Source organism: Budorcas taxicolor, chromosome 2, assembly GCF_023091745.1.
Source record: "Budorcas taxicolor isolate Tak-1 chromosome 2, Takin1.1, whole genome shotgun sequence".
Lineage (NCBI taxonomy): Eukaryota > Metazoa > Chordata > Mammalia > Artiodactyla > Bovidae > Budorcas > Budorcas taxicolor.
Genome location: NC_068911.1, coordinates 123,981,244 through 124,005,576, shown reverse-complemented (window position 1 = coordinate 124,005,576; position 24,333 = coordinate 123,981,244). Strand labels below are relative to the sequence as shown.

At 34.3% G+C, this 24,333-nt stretch overlaps 1 protein-coding gene across 1 annotated transcript in view; it reads right to left on the bottom strand.

The window, feature by feature from the left end:
- Window positions 1–24,333, bottom strand: part of GLS (glutaminase) — an 87,450-nt gene that overhangs the window by 8,893 nt on the left and 54,224 nt on the right. Inside the window, exon 14 of the mRNA XM_052659462.1 lies at window positions 24,109–24,201. Coding sequence (XP_052515422.1) covers window positions 24,109–24,201 — 93 coding nt within the window. The remainder of the gene's footprint in view (window positions 1–24,108; window positions 24,202–24,333) is intronic.

The following is a 24,333-nucleotide window of genomic DNA, read 5'->3' as shown; positions in this document are numbered from 1 at the left end:
AAATTTATTTTTAAATCTGGCTGTGCTGCATGGCTTGCGGGATCTTAGTTTTCTGACCAGGAATTGAACCCTTGTCCTCTGCAGTGGAAATGCAGAGTCCTAACCACTGGACCACCGAGGAATTCCTGAAAACTGCTTATTAATAAGGCCCAAGAAAGGCTGATTGTAGAGTATAATCAATTTCTTGAGGGTATGCTACCAACACTTTATTCACAAGCATGTTTCAGCTCAGAGGGAAATATAAAACAAGTGCCATTCACTCCAAGAGAGAAAAACACTAGGAGGTACAGTGAACACCAATTAAAATTGGAAGTACAAACACTTCTTTACTCTAGCAAATAACCAACCACCTATATTTTTAAGGTTTCCATAAATGAGGTATGAGTAGAATGCCAAGAAAGAAAATGGAACAGCTTAACAGTATTGAGACAGCAGATGGAGTGTTATTTCCCTTAGGGACAGTCCACTTTGTGGTCTGTTAAAAGCATTCCATGAATTCTCAAATGGACATACTCTAGAAAGGCTATTATGACAAACCAAACCAGAGGAGGAGGACATCCTGTAAGATGAAAGCTGTGGTACATATACACAATGGAGTATTACTCAGCCATTAAAAAGAATACATTTGAATCAGTTCTAATGAGGTGGATGAAACTGGAGCCAGAAAGAAAAACACCAATACAGTATACTAACACATGTATATGGAATTTAGAAAGATGATAACGATAACCCTGTATGCGAGACAGCAAAAGAGACACAGATCTATAAAACCGTCTTTTGGACTCTGTGGGAGAGGGAGAGGGTGGGACGATTTGGGAGAATGGCATTGAAACATGTATAATATCATATAAGAAATGAATCGCCAGTCTAGGTTCGATGCAGGATACAGGATGCTTGGGACTGGTGCACTGGGATGACCCAGAGAGATGATATGGGGAGGGATGTGGGAGGGGGGTTCAGGATTGGGAACACATGTGCACCCATGGCAGATTCATGTTGATGTATGGCAAAACCAGTGTAGTATTGTAAAATAAAGTAAAATTGAAAGTAAATAAATAAAATGAAAAAAAAAAGATGACTCATCCAACTCTAAGCCAACTGCTGTGAAGGATGCAGGTGTGCTAACCATTGATCAAGCCTCATTCTAATTTCCCAATGGATACCTGTGTTATGTAAATCTTAAAATACCTGTCAAGAAGGCCAGGGTTCAGAAAACAGTGAATTAACTAACAGTAACTGCCAGAGGCATGGAACCTGTTCTTTGACGAATCATTCTTCAGTACAAAGAAAACAGCTTATACAGCAGAACAGTAGTCCATATAAATCAAGGACTGTTTCATGTATGCCTCCCCCTACTAAAAAGAAACTTCACTTGGGCAGGCAGCCTCTAAAAATTTAGAAATTAAATGTTAAGTTCTTTCATTTTGCAGACTTTCCGGTACTACTACATTTTCCTTATCAAATATCTTTCCTCAGAACCTGCCAGAACCAGACAACCTTCTTAGTTTATTTGTACAAAGTTATGACAAGAGTGGAACAAAAATGTTACAGTTCACATGAGTTCATTTAACACAGGCATGCTTGGCATATCAAAATCATACATTTTCCCAAAAAAGCTAGAAGCAGCTATAGAGTCTACCAATTTTACAAGCCTAAAACATGACATTCCTCTCTTCAGTCCTATCATTCTCCTATTTATTTTGAGCCTATTTAAAAGCTGAATTGTCTGACTTTTGTGTCTCCCAAATACCCCGATTCTGTACAAGTAGCAATTATGAGAATTACATATTACTTTGTATTTATAGAGTGCATGACTTTGAAAAAATAAATATTAAAAAAATTATAATTGTTTCAAACATCTCTGATGGGCTGGTTTGTAAGATATTATAGATAAACTGGTATTTATTACTACCACTGAGGTTAAAGGCCTTGGCTCAAGGCCATACAGCACATGAATTAGTAAGGTAGCTGGGATACATTCCCAACTGTGTACAAGCAGACCATGTTAACGTGAATCCTTACACACAGACTTGTTATCCAAAGGATACAAATCAACTAAGAGACTAACCAGCAACCCAGTTTTAACCCATAAAGATTCTCTGCTAAATACTGGAAAGAAGGGAGGAAACATGGAAGGGTAGGAGCAGGGACAGGAAAGCAGATGATGAGAGAGGGAGGGAAGACTGATAACACTGGCATGACAGTTTACTCCAAGTATTTTATTTCCAATTCTATTACCAACCACAAAAACTGTGGTTTAGCCCCCCTTTTTTTTTATCATTAGTCTCTGTCTTCATACAGAGAACAAAGTCACCCTTTTGGAAAGGCTTTAATGAAAAAAGCAGGTAACTGAAAATCCATCCTTCTGTCGCTACCACGTTTGGTTTGATGTAAGCTGCTCTCTTATTTCTAGCTCACTACAGTATCTGTTGCTGTGGAACAGATACTCTTCTCCATCTGTTAAATAAACCATCATCACTCCACCTCCAATTTTGTTTTAGAAGTTTACTTCCAACTTGGCCTTTTATAGCCTCTAAATGAAAATACATTTTCAGCCTTCTTTCATAAATATTTTTAAGATCAGGTTAAAAAATACAAGCCTGCTATATAGTGTAGCTGAGGAAAAACTTTAAGTTTCCAGCAAATGTAAATTAATCACTTGCTGACGAGGGTAGAAATATAAACCATTACAACATGTATGTGATCAAAGATATTCTCTTTCTCTTACTGCTGAGTTTATTTAACATTCATACGCATGTGTAAAATAAAATTATGGGCTGAATATGAGGCCACATGTTCCTAAGCTTTCCAATGACTTATTCAGACACATTTATTAATATATAGTTGGCCTTCCATATCCATGGGTTCCGCATATATGGATACAAAGGGCTGACTATAAGGGACTGGGCATCCTTGGATTTTAGTATCTGCAGTGGGACAAGGAGGAATCCTGGAACCAATCTCTGAGGACACCAAGGGACAACTGTTACTATATATAGAGACAGAACTAATCCAACTGACAGGATCAGAGGATAAGAGAAAATCCTTCATGCGAGTAACAGCTCTGTAAGTTCCTGTCCATATTTCCAAATTTCTCCATAAATGCAGGAGATTCTCATACCATAATTTCAGTAGACAAGAATAAACTACAAATTTTACTCTAAAAAAAAAAAAAAGAGTATAGACATTTCACTTACAAAATATAACCTCTAAATGGCAGCTCCAAACACTGCATTTTTGCTCTTGATCAGTCAAGTGATAAACTCTCTTAACATACCATTTTCAAAATTTCTCAATGAGGAGAATAATTTGAAGTAATTTTACTTACACTTAAATGAAGAAGTCACAATTATATCAAAGAGATCTAATGACCCATGAAGAAAAAATAATTAGGATTATGTATTATTTATAGCAAAACAGCTAATATGTAGCACCTACTCTCCTTCAACTGAAACAAGTGCTTTAAAGGGTTATTGTCCTATTATTATTCAAAGGAACTTGAGCAAGGGAATAGTGCTGGCAAGTGGCAGAAAGAGGGCTCAGGCCCAGACTGCCTGACGCCAGGGTCAGTGTTCTCTCAAGCTCTACTCAGTATTGCCTGGGCCAAGAGATTTCCTGACAACACCTGAGATGAGATTTCCTCACCAATATGGAACCAAGATTAAAATATGTTGTGACAGAAAATCAGAAAATAGCAACTAAGGAGTAATTTATAGAGAAATCAGAGATAGTATTTTTCTGTTGAGGTACTTTTTTTTTAAAACTGAAGACAAAATAAGGGAACAAGACAAATCATTCAATTCAGTATATCAATGCCAAAAAAGGGAAAAAAAACAAGGTATCCTTATTCTTCAAGTCTCTAAAAATGAAATATGAGTTTTGGGTTAATGCAAATAGAGCAAGTATGACTGCTACAGACAGCACTGGCAGCAAATAACTTCTTATCTCAGTGGCTCGTATTATTCCGGTAAATGCCAATGAATGGTCTAAAATGATATCACTGGGCTCACAAGCAACCCTCCTTTTATATCCAAGTATAAAAGTAACTCACAGCCTATCTTTGTGTGGGCTGACAAAGAGCACTCGAATTAAGAAGCAAGCAGCAAACAGGAGAAAAACAGAAATAAGCAGGGCAAAGACAGCTATGCCTTTGAAGAACAAAGTGCATTTTCCATGTGGCAGACCTAAGAGTATTTGCACTGCATTGAAAACTATCAAAATTTCATTTATATTCACGATCTTCCTGTGTCTCTTCTTCCCTTATACAAATGAGTATTTATAAAACCCCACAAAGATTAGTTAGCATTCGTTAGTGTTTAGATAGAAAACAAGGTGCCACACTTGTGGCATGATCAAGTGTCATGCTTATTTACAATTATTATTAACTAAAAAGACAAGTATGTAAAACCCCAAAGAATCAAAGAAACTAGAAACAGAGAATAAGAATAAAAGGGAAATAAACTGTTCACTGAATGTTTGTATATATTACTTTTTAAAAAATCAGGATCAGGGCCACTGGAATTATAAGATGCTACACTGGTATAAATTAAAAATAAGGAAATACAAGTTCCCAGACAGTGTTCTCTTTCTGATGGGGACTGAAACAAAGTTTTGGCAGCAAGAGACAGAATTATTTCAATTTAGAATTAAAGGACCTGTCACTCCTTTGCATGCCTTGACTACTACTACCACAACCAATGTACACATACATGACTATTCTACAGTTATTCCAACCACAATACATTCTTACTGACTGCTATTAGAGAAAAAAAAAACTGTCATTTTCATTGGTCTCCAGAGTCACATTTAATTCTCTAGATTCTTTAATGTTCATTTCATACTTTTATTGTGAAAAGTTCAACATGTGTGTTTATAGACAACAGAGAACAGATACATTAACAATATCTGTTTCTCTAGTGCTTTGAACTTTTCAAAATGCTTTCACAGATGTTTTGACTACTATTCAAGTTATGAGACAATGTTCCTCCAGCATACAATATAAGTAGTTCCTGGAGAATAGGATTTTTCAAAATCCTCGAAAGTAAGTAACATTAGATATACACATAATTAGACTATATCGTAAGACTGCTTACCCTTACCTATATTAAAACATTTATAATTCTTATTAGTAATACTTTATTCTGTGAAGCAAAGAGGATGGACATGACAAAATTATACCCAGAATTCACTTGTTAATGTAATCTATATTAGTTAAAAATTCTTTAAATAGAACCAAATTCTAAAAAAAAAAGAAAAGATCTTTTAGGTCTAAAAGACCCTAAAAGCTTGCCTTCTATGTAGGCAGGGTTTAAAGTAGATTTCAAACTCTGTTGTTAAAATGTTTCTGGTAATTGCTCTAAAAATCCTGCCTGATCTTCTGCAACCCAAATTTGGGATGCAGCCATAGGATGCAGGGTGCCCGACAGAACAGATTGTCATCACTATAAATCCACAGCTACCAACCTCAATAGTATTCTGACATCACCATGGTTCCCTGAGCTCTCACTCCCAATCTCCAAGAACAAACATTTCCTATCATCTCCATGCTCTGAAATCTCATGGCCTCATGCCAAGCCCACAACTCACTCTTAGCAGAAAGCCTTCTTTCCTATGCCTCAGGAAGATGGAAACCAATGGACAGAAAATCTCTCAACTTCCTCCTATCATGACTACAAACCTACCCACTTGCTGCTCAATGACCTGCTTTATTGGAGAAGATGCTCCTCCTTCCACAAGCCTAATCTACCACTTGCACTGAGAGCTCCATCTCTTTCCAGGGATCTCACTTTATTGGCCTTTTCTACTCTCCTGTATCTACTTCAAACTTTCCTTCTTTACTGGATCTATCAGCTGCCAAACGTGCTCTACTCCAAATAGTTCTCTGACCTTTAAATCTCAAAGCCAACAAAATATTCTTAAAAGGTGAAAAGGAAGTCACCAGTATGGGCTACCAACAGTTTACTGTCCGAGTGCAAACAATAAAACAATCCAACCATCTATTATTATCATTTACTAAATAAAAAGACATTTTAACACCAAAAGAATGAAAATTAGGAAGGAACTGATGTAAACGGACATCCCTTATCTTAACACTCATTTGGCTTTGATAGAGATGATGGTTCAAAACTTATTGAAATACTCCCCTCCTTTGACTTCTGATACTATACTATGCTGGATTTTCTCTTCTCTGGCCACTTTTCAGCTATTTCAAATCCTAAAAGATGATGCTATGAAAGTGCTGCACTCAATATGCCAGCAAATTTGGAAAACTTAGCAGTGGCCACAGGATTGGGAAAGGTCAGTTTTCACTCCAATCCCAAAGAAAGGCAATGACAAAGAATGTTCAAACTACCGCACAGTTGCACTCACCTCACAAGCTAGCAAAATAATGCTCAAAATTCTCCAAGCCAGGCTTCAACAGTACATGAACTATGAACTTCCAGACGTTCAAGCTAGATTTAGAAAAGCCAGAGGAACCAGAGATCAAATTGTCAACATCTGCTTGATCATCAAAAAGCAAGAGTTCCAGAAAAACATCTACTTTCTTACTTTACTGACTATGCCAAAGCCTTTGACTGTGTGGATCACAACAAAATGTGGAAAATTCTTACAGAGATGGGAATACCAGATCACCTGACCTGTCTCCTGAGAAATCTGTATGCAGGTCAGGAAGCAACAGTTAGAACTGGACATGGAACAACAGACTGGTTCCAAGTCGCGAAAAGAGTACGTCAAGGCTGTCAACCTGCTTATTTAACTTATATGCAGAGTGCATCATGAGAAATGCTGGGCTGGAGGAAGCACAAGCTGGAATCAAGATTGCTGGGAGAAATACCAATAACCTCAGATATGCAGATGACACCACTTTTATGGCAGAAAGTGAAGAAGAACTAAAGAGCCTCTTGATAAAAGTGAAAGAGGAGAGTGAAAAAGTTGGCTTAAAACTCAGCATTCAGAAAACTAAGATCATAGCATCTGGTCCCATTACTTCATGGGAAATAGATGGGGAAACAATGGAAATGGTGGCTATTTTTTGGGGCTCCAAAATCACTGCAGATGGTGACTACAGCCCTGAAATTAAGACGCTTACTCCTTGGAAGGAAAGTTATGAGCAACCTAGACAGCGTATTAAAAAGCAGAGACATTGTCAACAAGGGTCCATCTAGTCAAGGCTATGGTTTTTCCAGTAGTCATATATGGACGTGAGAGTTGGACTATAAAGAAAGCTGAGCACTGAAGAATTGATGCTTTTGAACTGTGGTGTTGGAGAAGACTCTTGAAAGTCCCTTGGACTGCAAGGAGATCCAACCAATCAATCCTAAAAGAAATCAGTCCTGAATGTTCATTGGAAGGAGTGATGCTGAATCTCCAATACTTTGGCCCCTTGATGCAAAGAACTGACTCATTGGAAAAGACCCTGATGCTGGAAAAAGATTGAAGGCAGAGAAGGGGACGACAGATGAGATGGTTGGATGGCATCACCAATGTGATGGATATGAGTTTGAGTAGGCTTCGGGAGTTGGTGACGGACAGGGAAGCCTGGCATGCTGCAGTCCATGGGGTCACAGAGTCGGACACAACTGAGTGAGTGAAATGAATTGAACTGAACTGAACTACTCTATCCTACTTTTAAAATGGGAGTTTCTTAGGGTTCCTTCTCATTTCACTGTCCCCTGGAGCAATCTCACATACCTCCCCACAGCTTTGAATCTACTCTTCCAGGCTGATCCCTCATGAAATTCTATCTCCAGCTTAGACCACCCTTCTAAATTCCAGACCTATATCTGATACTTACTCAATATCGTTACTTAGACATCTCACAAATACAGACATGCCAAAAAGATGTTACCTTTCACACACTGCTGCCTACCCATTATCCATTTCCTACCCTGTCAGTATGCACTAATAGAATCTCTTACTCCTTAGGGATAGTAATGAGTCTTAACTAAAAACTAGCCCCCTAAATTCCCTTATATCTAGTCTGGCCAGTGAGTATATGGGTTTCTGGGAAATTTCTTTCACATGATTTAGGTGTCACTCTTTCCTTTATTCTTCTACTTTGACCATACAAGAGAGACCAAAAATGAAACACCTATCTGGCAACTATAAGGTCTAACGTCCAGACACTAAGGATGGGTCACAGCAGAGCATACCTTTCTGATGGTATTAGTACTGGCTGTCTACCCCCAGACTTGTTATATGAGAAAAATAATTCCATATGTCTAAACCCCTGTTAATCAACCTCCTGATTCCTAGAGTCAAACATCCTTAACTATCAAAACCAAAATTAATTTCTTTCTGTACTCACAAAGTTCACTTCTTCATCACAGTAAAAGCAGGAGCATCCTCCCTATTGCTCCTACTAAAAACCTGGTGGTCAATTTGATATCTCATCTTTTTCATCCATCAAATACTATCAACACATGCTTGCCAATTTCATCTCTAAAACCTATTATCTACCTTTTTCACTTCTAATGCCCTATTCTAAATCACTACCACATCTCATTTTGGGCTCAGAACTTCAACTCTTGCCCTCCTCTAATTTGTTCTCCACAGAGCAGTGTCATGTCATGTCTCTTCTAAAAAGTCTTCAAGTTTCCAACTGCACTATGAATAGTCCAATATGGATATAAAACCCTATATATAAATGGCATATAAAACCCTACATAGATTTTTGCCCAACTGTGTTCAGAGGACTAACTGCAGCAGAAACACCTGGGGTGCTTAATAAAAATGCAGATTTTAAAAGCAATCTTCGGTGTTGGACTTTAGGAATCTCCACTTCATAATTAGGACACTTAACAATTCAGATGCATATTAAAATATGAGAAGGGTGAACCTACATAATGTGATCCAAGACACATCTACGGCCTATCTCCACTCACCTCGCCTCACCACATTTGCTTACTTTCACTTTCTGAAATGTGCTAAATTCCTTTCTGTCCTGGAGCCTTTCTAAAACCAGACTATCCTATTAACCCTACTCTACCTTTTCTCTTGGGTTTCCCTGGTAGCTCAGCAGTAAAGAATCCACTTGCCAACGCAGGAGATGGGAGTTTGGTCCCTAGGTCAGGAAGATCCCCTGCAGACAGAAAGGACAACCCAATCCAGGTTTCTTGCCTGGGAAATCCCATGGACTGAGGAGTCTGACGGGATACAGTCCATGGGGTGGCATTAAGAGTCAGACTTGACTTAGCGACCAAACAACTCTTCCTCTAACTCATTCTAAACTTAACTGTCACCTTCCATGGAAAACAACCGTCCTGAATCATCCAGGTAAAATGAGGTTTTCATGTTATACCCTCTCCTAGCACTCTACTCTGCAGTTTTCTTTCATTTATTCTATCGTATTTGATTAGTATTTTTAAAAGATAAAGATACTGCCAACTATTGATCATTCTCCTGCATCCAGTCCTTTTCTGCCCAGAGGTGAGCTTCACTGAAGACTGGAGTATATGTTCTTATACTTTAACTACATTGTGTATTTGTCTCATGAAGTCTGTTATGGGTATATAAAAACAGTGTCACAGAATATACCATTTCACCTTCTTTACAGCAGTTAAAATAAACTAGAACTACATGTATCAGTATGAAGAAATTAATTATATTAAATTATTTTAGTAATTCTTTATTCAATATCTGCATCCCCTTATAGACTGCAAACACCAAGAGCTGGATCATACTTGTCTCATTAACTGCTGCCTATCTTAAGCACTTTGCAGTTTCTGGGACATAATAGGCAATAAATAAACATTGGTTGAATGAAGAACTAATTCATGAGTGAATAATAAGATAATGCTGATGTTGGTTTTTATAAAATCTGAGCTACTCCACGAAGTTAAGTCGGCTAAATACCTTGAACTAATTCTGTTACGCGATTTAAACAAAAACTAATAAATACTGAGATAATCAGTTCTTAATAGGAAGAACAAAAAAATAATTTTAAAGGTTATATATTAATTTATATAAAGGGATCTAATATTGGACACTGGTGGGGGACCTACATACAGCAGCAGGAAAGAGGAGAAAACACACATAAAAGGAAAACAAAATTGTTGGTGGAGAAGACATGTAAAACTATTTGGTAACTAAGTAAAACAGGGACTAACAATATTGAAGAGAAAACCTAGAGACCAGAAGAGTCTTAGCCACTTTCTTACAGCTACATAAGTGGCAAAGCAACTTCACAGAAAAAATCGTCTGTCTGACCACTTTTGCACCACACTACTGGTACAAATACATTATACATAATACATTATTATAAAAGCAATTCTGGGAGAAAACAGATGGAAAATGCATTCATTTGCCACTCATCTGCCTGAATAAGTGCACTGGGAAAGGAAGAAGCTATTTTTTAATACACTTTAATAACAAAGTTGTTTCTTCATGATCTAGTATACATGGCATGTTTTTGTGATTTTTTTGCTTACATTTAACATTGTCATTAAACTAAAAATCAAACGTATAGGACAACTGTAAATGGCTCTAAATGATGATAGAATATTTCATTTTTTAAATCACTGAATCATTCTCATTCTATTGGTTTCCAAAAAAAAATCTTTATACTAAAAACAAGTATAGATATGAACAAAGATACATTCATTTTTGCATAATTAAGTTCCAGATCATTGAACAATTATACATAAAAAAGATTAATGAAAGCCCAGAACTTTGATCTCTGTGAAAAATCAGGATTTATAAAAGTTTTAATAAATTGAGTTTAGCTAACAGACATTTAGACAAGGCAAACAAAAGGATGAAAATGCATCTTTTGCATCTGGAAGAGGAGGGAACTCCTCCAAACTCATTTAACAAGGCTATCATAACCGCAATACCAAAACCAGACAAAAGACATCACAAAAAAAGAAAATGACACATTAGTATCCATGATGATTACAGATGCAAAAATCCTCAACAAAATATTAGCAAAACAAATTTAGCAATTCACTAAAAGGGTCATACATTGTGATCAAGTGGGATTTACTGCAGGGGTGCAAGGATGGGTCAACATACAGAAATCAGTCAATGTGTTACACCAGATTAACAAAATAAAAGATAAAAATCATATGGTCATCTCAATAGATGCAGAAAAAGCATTTGACAAAATTCAACATCCATTTATGATTTTAAAAAAACCTCTCAACCAGGTGGGGAATGTACCTCAACATAATAAAGGGCATATATGACAAGTCCACAGTTAATGCCATACTTAACAGTGAAAAACAGGAAGCTTTTCTTCTAAGATCATAAAGAAAATAAAGATGTGCACTTTCACTATTTTTATTCAACATCGTACTTGAAGTTCTAGACAAAGCAAACAGACAAGAAAAAGATAAGAAATCCAAACTGGAAAGAAAAGAGTAAAACTGCTACTATCTGCAGAAGACATATTATACATAGAAAACCCTAAAAGCTCCATCAGAAAACTGCTGGGACTAATAAATTCAGTGAAGTTGTAGGGTACAAACTCAATACACCAAAGTCTGTTGCATTTCTACACACTAATAAACTACCGAAAGAGAGAAATGAAGAAAACAATCTCATTTGCAATTACGTCAAAAGGAATAAAACACCTAGGAATAAATTTAACCAAGGAGATGAAAGACCTACACATTGAAAACTACAAGATTAATGAAAGAAACTGAAGACAACAAAAACGGAAAAATGTTTCATGCTCAAGGACTAAAATACTGTTAGAATGTCAATACTTATCCAAGTTATATACAGATTTAATGCAATTCCTATCAAAATTCCAATGGTATTTTTCACAGAAACAGAAAAAAACAACCTCTAAAATTTTCACAGAACCACAAAGATCCCAAATATTCAAGGCAATCTTGAGAAGGTCCCTAATGTCAAACCATATTAAAAATGATAGTAATTAAAACAGGTGGTATTGGCATAAAAACATATACAGAGATCAATGGACTAGAGTAGAACCCAGATATAAACCCACACTGATATAGTCAATTAATTTACAACAAAGGAGCAAAAAAATACACAATAGAGAAAGGAGAGTCTCTTCAATAAATGGTGTTAGGGAAACTGGACAGCTACATGCAAAGGAATAAAAGAAGACCACTATCACATACCATACCCAAAACTGAACTCAACATGAATTAAAAACTTGAACCTAAAACCCCAAATCATAAAACTCCCAGAATAAAACAAGCAGTAAGCTTTGTGACATGAGTCTTGGCAATGATCTTTTTGAATCTGACACTAAAAGCAAAAATAAACAAGCCAGACTACCTCAAACTAAAAACCTTCTGCACAGCAAAGGAGACCATCAACAAAATGAAAAACAAACTACTTAACAGGAGAAGATATTTGTAAACCACGTGTGGTAAGGGGCTAATATCCAAATTATGTTAAGAATTCATACAACTCAACAGTACACTTAAAAAGTCCAACTAAAAAATGAGATCTAAAAAGACATTTTCCCAAAGACATTCAGATGACCAAGAGGTACATGAGAATGTGTTCTGCATGATGATCAGGGAAATGCAAATCAAAACCAAAATGAAATATCCCACCTGATAGAGAGGGTATTATAAAAAAAAAACAAAAACCAGAAACAGAAGTAGGTGAGGATACAGAGAAAAAGGAATCCTTGGGCATTGTTGGTGGTAATGTAAACTGGCACAGCCACTATGGAACAGCATGGATGTCATTCAAAAAATTAAAAACAGAAATACCATACGATCCAGCAATTCCATTTCTGGGTATTTATTGAAGAAAATCTGCTGACTTGAAAACATACATGCACCCCCACATTCACTGCAGCATTATTTACAATAGCCAACACAGAAACACAGTGTCTGTCAATGGATGAGTGGATATAAAATTGTTGACACATACATGTATACACACAGGAATATTACAGAAACATAAAAAAGAAGAAAACCCTGCTATTTAAGACAACATAGATGGACTTCAAGGGCCTTATACTACATGAAGGCACACAGAGAAAGGCAAATACTATAATCTTTCTCATATTTGGAACCTAAACACAAGCTCATAGATACAGAGAACAGATTGGTGGTTCCAAAAGGTGGGGGCGGAGGGTGGGGAAAATGGGTGAACACAGTTGACCCTTGAACAACACAAGTTTGAACTGTGTGCGTCAACATCTGTATGTCCCCCCCCACCCATAAATACATACTGCATGTAGTATTATAGAATCTGCCAGTTGGTTGAATCCATGGATGCGGAACCAAGGGCACAGGTGGTGTACTGTAAAGCTGTATGTGGATTTTCAACAGCATGGGAGGATCAGGGACCCTTATCCCCGTGTTGTTAAAGATCAACTGTATATACATCTGATTATGTTTTTTCAAAAATATGACACAAAATTTTAAAAGTTTGTGCTTGAGCCCCCAAACCAACTTCTGGAACAAAAAAAAGTCTATCAGAATCAGGTAGAAATATTGCAAATGGGCTATTATCACAGTATCACTTCTTAAAGAAGTTCTTTATTGCTTCCTGTACTTAAAAATTTCTTTTTAACATTCTAAAAAAATAAAAGGGCTGTCTATGAATAAGTCAAGCGGTCCAGGTGGTCATTAACTCCCAGATATCCAGGTAAGGTTTTTACTTCATTCAACAATTAACAATGTAATGAAACAGACTGAAGTTATTTAGCTTTTTGGGGGAGTGCTTAACAAAGTTTGAGATTTTCAAATTATTAAGATAGAACAGTGACATACGCTTTTTGTAGATAAAACACTATTTGAAATCACCTTATGCAATTACTTATCTAGGCTGTTTTTTGCTATACTAACTCCTGGTATATACGGTCTATAAGATTGTGTCTCGTGGTCCTGCCCAGAACACAAAACAATTCCTGGCTTGTAGTGGCTGCTCTGTAATTACTGCATGAAGGCAAATGAACAAAAGAATAAACTTCTGCACCTATTCTGTATGTTATCTGTAAAACACTTTCAAACTTCTCTGGTAGTACCTGCTTTCCTCCCTTTTCACTGCATCTCTACAAAAGAAGCTGTCTAGGGCAAAATTAATTACAACATGGTCACTAGATTTGGCCCCAAGTCCTGTAAAACCTGTTTGCTTTTGTGCATTGTAGCCAGCAACTTAATGAAGATCGCTATTGCAGAGTTTCCTGATCAGAAGGAACACAAGTAATTACTTCATAGTTGAAATCAGTCCTTTCTCCTAGTGACATATTCTGCTGAACATATACAGTAAACAAGCTTAATGAGATGGTTTTAAAGTGAACTTTAAAAAAATTCATGTGTTTAGACTCTTATGCTTACATTTAGTCATCTATTTGGTAGGAGTGGGTTAACAGATAATCGTATTTTTAAATGGATGTCAGGATTTGAAGGGTGAATTTTATTAACTGATCAAACTGAAAATACTTGAGACTTTTAAAAGAATACCAGAAAATAAGTGGTAGACTGAGTCAATATACAAAAACCTCCTTTACTTACATTAGACTTGAGCCTTCAAATTGTATGTCAAAATCATTTGGCATTATTTATAGACAAGTCAACATCTATAATCATTACTTATTGAAAAAAAGCTGACAGTGACATTAAAACGTTTGCAATTTTATTTTTTTCTTTGTACAGGAGCCAAACTTACAATAGATAAACTTGAAAATCTGAAATGTTTTAGAAGTTTGTTTGAGGGCTCAAGGATATTCAGATGCCAGCGACGTTTAATGTGCTTGCTCATATATAGCACAGAAAACTCCACTCTGTCAATCCTAGAGTTAAGAGAACGGAGGCAGCCTCCCTGCTTCTATGGATTGTGATCATCATAGGGAGAAGAACCTTGCCTCTTATAGCAGCATCTCTAACACCTAACATACTGCCTGAATAGTGTGTGTGTAAATATGAAAATAAAAGCAAATCAAAACTCAAAATTCATGCCCATAGGATATCACATCAGGCTACCCACTTAAACTGTATGCCCAACTAACTGCCCAGCATTCACTGATGTTTTTTAAGTGAAAAAAAATGCTAGGTAAACCAAAAGTTTCAATTATCAAAAACGGCTGCAGAAGATCCCAAATTCTTAACTAACACAAAATTCTAAGCCTCACAATGGCAGTAAGAACTTCTGCATAGCAAAAACTACAAAATACAGTATGCAAGCAATAGCAGCTCTGCATCCAAAAGGCCCTACCCACACGGTAAATCTATACTAACATGAAAGCAAGCAGATCATTACAGGACAAAGTCCAACATGTAAGGGATACAAAATAAATAACAGTGATGGTTCTGTGGCAGATCTATACGGTGGATATAAAATAAAACTGCACAACAGAGACAAAAATCAGCTTCTCCAGTTTTTATTACTTGGCTAAAAACACTGCAATTAGTTTTTTCTCCCTTGTTTCTCCTTTAGGTGAAAAAGAAAAAATGTCATATGATGACTCTTGTAATAGCATGCTTTAGTTGAAACACTTTAACAGCAGGTAATAGAAAGTTAAGCTCTACTTCCTGCTTCATGAGAACTGTTCTCTGATGTTTTTCTTTCAGGTAAAAAGAGGAAACATTAAGGCAGAAATATTTTATTGGTATGATTAAAGTGGGTTAATGGTATTAGTTAAAAGAATTTTAACAAAATCATTTGTCCTACAATTTCAAAGGATATCAATAAAGTTCCATTCTGCAGAAACTGTAACGTATTCATTTTAACTCAAAGCAGAAAATATTATTTAGTTCATTTCTGTATTTAAATTATAAATCTTCTACACAGACCTGGACCCACAGATGCATGTATTCAAAGTCAACTGTAAAATAAATTACCAACAAGTTACATCATATTGATAATAAGTTTATACTTTATCAGTTGTGAATTTAAAAAAATAACATTTTAAAGAAAATAAAAGTAGAGTGACAAATGTTAACAACATGAAACGATTTGGAAATTAACCTACCAGCAATATGAAGGTCTGAAAAGGAAAGCCCATTTTATGAGCAACTCTGATATAATTTTGAAAGTTATCTCATTTTAAAAGCCCAAAATGAGTTACTGTCAGGAAAGGATGAAAATGAAACAATACTCAAGATTAACAGATTTTGAGTTTTTCAATTAGCATTCTTTAATTTTGAGAGACTACAAGAAGAAACAAAATAGACCTTGGGTGTAATTAAATTAATAATTGATATAATTCTATACATCATTAATCTCCCTTAATGGATAAAAGACTTAAGTTTTATGTTATCCCCTCAAAGGACGAATTGTAGTGATCCTTAGTGATGATTTATGAAAGGCACACACAAAATAATGAAAACTCGTCATTTGAAGCTAAGGAAAAGTTTAACAAGAGACCGAAGATCATGATTTTAATTTGGACCTTACAATGGAATACCCGAACATGAATAGTTATATCTGCATTAACTAATGCTAGTATTTCAGCATCATTCTAATTTAATAGATATAACATGAAAGCAAGCATTCAATACAAGCAAGCTTATACTGAATGAGTCAGTCTCTTAAAAGTTCAGGTTCTCACTTATACAAACTTGGGGGGAGAAGAGTTTCCTAGAAAAGTTTAAATTTTGAGAAGAAATAGTAGTTTTTTTTTTAAAGAATACAGTTTTAACATTTAAATCAACTCTTGAAAAAATTAATGCACTTCAAGAATAGCAATATATATCTGCTTCATAAAAAAAAAATCCCAGAACTATGAAGTATATTGATACTGAGGATAATACACATAATAAAGTATCAGGCAACTACGGAGCCTTTTTCTGAAGCCACTCAAAGAACCAAATATCTAAAGCAGAAACAATGGAACTAGCTAGGTATTTTGCACAGTATGTGCTGGGAAAAGCTAATTGGAAAAAAAATTTTTTCCAGAAAACATATTTTTGGAACTCCAATAACCTTTTTGCTACTTGAAAATCTTTTTTACTTATATATTTAGCCTAATCGCAAAGGAATTTATTTTAAAAAGCCAAGGGTGCAATATTTAAAGTCACATTTCTGTTACCCTTTAGTTTTTTCAAAGATTCTGGGGTCATGATTTATTTTTAGAACTACTGTATACTTGTGACATACATTTCTAGCTTTATTAGTCTTTATAAATGTGGCATATAACTATATACTAGAAAAATACAATTAGTTTTAATAAACAATGATGGGATGATTAGTTTGTAAATAACTTACAATCATATTAACCAGTACTGCCAATTACACCTGGAGAATTCCTTGAACAGAGGAGCCTGGTGGGCTACAGTCCACAGGGTCACAAAGAGTCGGACACGACTGAAGTGATTTAGTGTGCATGCGCATGCACACACACACACAGGATAAAAACAACCAACAAATAAAAGGCTGTCCCAAAATACATAAAATAAACCAACCCTATCGAAGGTGGGGGGGAGTAATGTGCTAATTGAGAAAGCAAGGTGCTACCTGGAAAAGAGGGTTGGGAGGAATGGGAGTTTGCGGTAAGATAACCCTCAATTCCTTTCCAGCTCAACCATGTGATTCTAATAAATTACAAGACTACAGTAAATGAAAGAACAAAGACCTAGAACAGCTGAACTGTATTTTAAAAGAAATTCTTCAGCTATTTATAGGATATGAATTAAAATTATAACTAAGAGTTTCAAGTAGAATTGTTAGGCAGGAGAGATTTTCACTATATAAAAAATCTCCAGATATATAATAAATAGAAATTTAAAACGGTTTCAGTTAAGAATTTTTCCTTTTAAAAGCTAAGCCTTCCAAACAGGTAATTTCAACCAGCTGAGACATTAGGATTGAAAATATTTTAGCAAGGTAAATACTTAATGAAATAAAAATCATTATTTTTTGATAATACTATGTCCAGAAAAATAAGATCCTCAGATATTAAAATCTCACTTAGGTATATCAAAATTGTTCTTTACCACTGAGATTTTAACTAAAATACTTCCAAATTAGTAAGTGAAATTTAAAGTCTAATAATAATACCCAAATTATGAGATCAACTGCCAGAATTTGTCATTTCATTACTCTTTCCTTTGAGCCTCCATGCTGAACTGCATACAAGTTCATCAAAGTACTTGGAATCAAGGATCATTACTTCTTTTTTTTAAAATGTAACCAATGTAAGAGTTCCCAACAAGAAGTGTTTTGTATATTATGCCCAAAATACCAAAAATGCAATGTGCCAAGTGCTAATTAGTAGTCTATTCATTTTAATTAAAGATAAATGGATTAGGAAACCATTATAAAAGTTTTGATCCTCCCTGGTTTTACATCTCTTACATATCTCAAAAATCTCCATAGCTACAACTTATTAAAATTACTAGGATAAACCATCTACAAAACACTTAGGTAAACTAAATCAACCTTAAACTTTGTTTCATATGCTCACAAAACATAAATTTAGAAAGGAACATTTTAAAACTACAGGAAGAGAATCAATTCATTAAATAAAGACTTATATCAGTCTATTTAATATTTTTTTTAAGTAAGTACCTTTTCTATTACTATTTAAGGACTCTAAAAAAAATCAAGTTTTGTGAGCTCTGTTTTATACTGGATAGATTTTGTCCTAGATTTACAGTATTTTTAAGAATTCTAAACTAAGTGTAATTCCTGCCCTTCTCTTCTCCAGGAAATCTTCCCAACCCAGGGATCAAACCCAAGGCTTCCCACATTGCAGGTGGATTCTTTAACCATCTGAGCCACCAGAGAAGTTCAGTCCATTCCTAAACTTCTTCAATGTGCACTGTGTGCTATTCACACTGATAAACTACAACTGGGGCAGAGAGAGGGAAAAAAGGAATAAAAGAATCTTAGTCCAATTAAATTCCTTCCATTTCTAAACAGTGTAGAAAGCAAATGTTAACTGTGTTACAATTTAAAATAAAAGTGGTTGAACTTGATATACCTGAATCTATGTTCACGCATAATTTTGGCTCTGAACTACATGACAGTGAATGGACAAGTCTACTATGAAAAAATTTGAGTAAAAATCTGAGGGATGGGGCATGATGAATCATAACAAGCCCCACCTCCAATTCATCTGGTTTTAATTAAATATTACACTTAATATAAAATGGTAAAGGAAGAACTGAATGGAAAGCATGTTATTTGTTAAAAAACTAAAAATTGTGCACAAGTTTTGGAATAAAATTATTCCATAGAGTAAACTGTTGTAACTAAGAAGTCCATTATTTAAGTTGTATACAATCCTTCCATATAATAATTTTGGAAACTAAAGTCAGCTTCCACAGGAAATCTGATGTTCTTGCTTTCCCTTTTGTGCAGTTCTCCAATATCATTATTCTCCTCTCTGACAGCGCTAGTAGTGAATGGGAGCAAAACAGAAACCACATATCTTTAAAGGTAAACTGAAGAAAGTAAAATATGCTCTATTTTATAAGTTCTGGGTCAGCAAAAATTCAAAGTTCTTCTACAACAAAACCTAGATCAATGAACCATTTATACAGGACATACTGTGTAGAAATAACTGCTACTGGTTTTCAGAATATGAATGCATAGATGAAGACACATAAATAAACAGACATCTATTATATACACATTCACATACATTTATATAAATTATCATGATACAGACTGACAATATCAGTATACATTCAGTGGTTTTTTCCACTCACATGCATGCCTATGAAACTACACTTTCAGACCAAGCTCTCTGAGTTACCTGTTTCAAAGGGACTAAAAACAACAAAACAACCCCAAATGTATCTTTCAAAGCTACTGATCACAAACTTACAAACTGAATATATCATGACAATGGATCTCCCTATTTACTAGTCCCAAAAGAACATTATGGAAAAAAATCTCACAGATAAATAGAAATTCCTATAAACAACAGTATTTCCCCTTCAAACAGTTTTAAAAACTTCACCAATATATTTGGGATGTTTCTCTGGATATGAATGGGAAATTTCATCAAACAAAAACTTGAAGTACTGTATCTGACCTACGATGCACATGCATTGTAATTTGGACCATGCTGTAGAACTATGCTAAGTTCCTTCTGAAAGTTAAATTTCTTAAAAAGTAGTTAAGGTGAATTTCAGTTTTACAGTTTTTCTACTCAATATAAATTCTACTGAGGTTTACAATTCTATTCTAATGCAATAATACTCTGATTTTAGCAACATTTCTCCTATTCTGGACAACTGATAAAGCAACAATTACATAGTGAATCAGTGATGTTCTTGCTCAGAAAGCAGAAAGAATCTGTAATTGGAGGAGAGCTTTTTTCCCTAAGTTGTTAAGTGGAAAAACAACAAAAAAAAAAATTAGGAAAAAAGTCTTTATTCAAATACTTCTAATACAACCAATTGAAAAACATCCTCCCCGAAAGTAAAAAAAAAACCCACCAACACTATACTACATTAAAAAATAGAATCAAATGAAGCCTTTGAGTATTTCTATAGTTTCTGTTCACAGAAGTCTCAGAATTAACTAAAATTATAAAGCATTTTTATTATATCTTCATAAAGCATGACTTTTAAAGTTAAAATTCCATTTGTTATACTTAAAATGCTGGAGTTGCTTTTATAAAAAAAAACAATAAAATCAGCTTAAAATAAATTTATTGTACAATACAAAAAGTAGGCATACTGGAAAATAAAAGGTACATTAATATACAAAGCAAATAAAAGAAAGCTAAATAACACAAATGGATTAATCCAAACACTAAGATAAAATGCACAACATTTATGCTAAAAATAAAGTATTTCAGAAAGGATATGCATTTCAAATGAAATGTTAATGATGGCAAAAAAAGAAAAACAAATACGCTAACTTCAAAATGCTTGAATATCAAGAATCAGTAATGGCATAAAATATTAAATTCAACAATACTGGGTACTTTTCAATAACTTTATTTGAAAAGGTATTTAAAATACTGAAAGAATCAAAATAATGTTTTTAAATCTGGCAAAGATTTTCCTCTTTTTTAAAAAAAGTAAAGTTTGAGGACCTATTCACAATATCTTCTCTCTTCTTCCATTTATACCTTCCTACAAAAACTTCTGAATGCTCATCTTTAACAGGATGAATAGCTTAGAAAACCCTTCTCTACTGGTGTGTATTTAAGCCTTATCAACATAGTAAGTGGCACAAATTAACATCATTTTGAAATCTGTACAAATGTGGATACAATATTAAACATGAAATTTTCATTTTATAAAGTAAAACCCACTCCAAATGAAACAGTAAAATGTAACAATTAGAGCCTGGGAGAGAGGAGCCTTTTTTTGGGAAACTACCAATTAAAGACATTCAGTCCCCAAACCACAAATAGCTCTGTGAATTAATACGAATCACACTGTTCAAAGGTATAGCAGAGTTAAGGTATAAATATATGGAGAGAGCAGACATACCACTTTCATGTAAATGGCCAAACCAGAAACATCCAGTTAGGATATGTGTCTGTACATCAGAGGAACAATTAGCCATAAAATCCTTGGCTAATATCTTCTAAAACTTACTGTATAACTAGTTTAAAAATATGTTTAATACTTCAGTTGGGCCAAAAGGCTTTTAAACAAGTTTGGAAGAGAACTTCTTTTCCTAATATCATGGTTTTCAAACTCATATAATCAAGATTTTCTACATCTGTGTTTGCACTTGCATGTAAACTATCCAGGAAAATATTTTTTTTGCTACACTGTAATTACTATTTTAGACTTTACCCTATACCACATGTATGCCATGATACTAAGAAACTATCAAGTTCTCCTTCTGACTCCATCCCTGTCCTTCCAAAATCTTGAAGCTCTTGGGAACTGTGGGGAGAAACAGTGAGGTATATGGAGGAAGGAAGAAGTATGAATAGGATCCTACAAAACTTTACAATTACTTTGCCAAGACAGACTTTAAACATTGTGAATTATTTCAAATTTAGGCTGTGTTGAACCTACAGTCCTCTTAAAAACAAGTTTTGATTCTCAATATTGCATTATTATAACCAAACAAAAGGATTAAAATCTAACAGGTTTATTTGAGTAGCATACTTACTACCTTCATACTGAATTCATTTCCTAACTACTTTCAAATAAAACAAGCTTTATGAGATATAATTATAATTTATTGCAAAGTTCATTAGCATTTGTGAAATTATTATAATTATTAAAAGCTAAAAACCAAAATTCACCATTCACACTTAAATATAACACAGAAAAAGTTACGTGGGTAATATGAAAATAAAACTGTTCAGGTAAACATTTCACTTGAAGACAGTCACTGCTGCTCCTTCTGAGTAACCATTATAGGTTTTTTAACAGTGAAACATGTCATTATCTTACATCGGAAATTCTTTGGCTGGAATGCTTTAGTAATATAAGACACTCCTGTACATAACAATTCTGACAGAACAAAGGAGTTGAAAGTGAAAAAGCAAAGATATTTTAAAGTGTTTGATAAAATTTTAAATAAATTTTAAAAAATTTAAAGCCAAAAAAGAGTAAAGCAAATCTATCTGCTGCTATATTAAATAATTTGGAAATCATAATTATGTCTTTTTATTTTTGTATTTAGCACAGAAATACTTTGTATTGCTACTGGAGACACCATGTCAATTTTAAAACTGGAAAATAAAGAAATGTGATGAAATTTATGAGTTCAATGTGTGGGTTTCAGAACCAAGAAATTATAAATTTCTCTTATTATTTTAAAATAGGATTATTTGACTACATATAGTTAAAACTTTAATTACACCAAGAAAAAATTTAAAGAAATTCTTCCTTTCATTAAAAAAAAAATCTGCTTTATTTATACTTTTTAAAAGACTGACAAATCCACTTTTTAATCTGTTAACTTTACACAAAGATTAAAAAAAAAAAAAAGCTTTATGGCTCCAGTACCCAAGGTTGAAAGCACAAAAAACTCAATAAATATAGTATGCAAAAAAAACTAAAGATGTTTGAAAGGTTAAATGAAGAACATTCTGAAACTAGAACCCATATCTTTAGCTTTTCTCTCCCAGACTTTCCATTCTATATACTACAGTTGTAGAGATGTCCTCATTTGACTCAGGTGACACTTTTTTCCATACTGTCTCTTTTAAAGCAAGTTCTTGTTGGAGACTTTCATAGTCCAATGGTCCAAAGGAATGCTAGTTGTTCAAGCAACATACATAATTTATTAGTGCACTTGAGTGAAGAAAGGTCCAAGCTATAAAATGGTATTTTTCAATGATGAATGTTATTAAAATCTGTTAGCATTTTCACCCACCACCATCTGATGTTTTGCTCCATGTTACTCATGTTGACGCCCATGGAAGTTTCTATTTTTGTCAGCTTTGAATAATTCTCATGTATTATTAAAAGTCACTTTGAAACTAATGATAGGAAAATTTACTTGGTATGTATTAAAATTTTTTTCTACTTATAAGTGCTTTGCATATATTAGCTTCAAGTCTAGTTAGGTAATTTTATTCTAAACATTTCCACTTGGGATACAAAGGAATTTAGATTCAAAACAAGTCCCTTAATGCAGTAGACAACAACAAAGACAAAAAGAAAATCTTGTTCCTGAAATTAAGTCCTGACTCCTTTAAAAAGGAGTATATATGTGCAAAAATATGAAGTCAAACACACTGGTAAAAAACAAATATCACTTTAAAATAACAGTGTCAAAAAAAAATAATAACAGTGTCAGAACACTGTATTAGACACTTTCTGAAGAAAAATACTTCATCTATAGTGACATATAAAACTTACTATGAAGCTCTGTAAGGCCTATCACTAATACTATAATCCTTTTCCACTTATATATCCATCCACATAAAAATAAACTTCAATTTGAGACTATAACTGACAAATATTAAGAGCAAAAATAGGTTTTCTCTTTATAGCATGCAGCACTTTCCAATATGTTTTCTTTTAACAGAGTCAATTCTTAAAAATACTGCTAAAACAGCAGAAAAATGGGGAGGAAACTCTGCTCCTAGGCTAACCAGTTTCAATTTAAATAAAACAGTAATATTTACTATGTATGTCCAGGATGATAACGTCAACAATTCAACATTATTCATTTGTTATTAGTAAAAATAAGAGGCCACTAACAATTAAAGTAAGTTTTATTTAAACTGGTGAACCTCATTTTCTCTCTCAAAAAAAGTTACGTAATAACCTAAATAAGAATTTTGCTTACCCTCTGATCACCACCTTCTCTTCGAGGATCAAGTTTTTTAGCAAAGTGTCTCAAATTATCATAGTTATGGAAATTACACAGAGAAACAAGATCCTGTAATTAAACAAAACAGGTATAATAAGAAACTGACTTAGTCAATGGCTATTGTTTTTCCATATTTAAACAAATTTCACTAATACTGTTCAACTTAACTACTATCTCCTAGAAAGTACCACTGCATGTTAA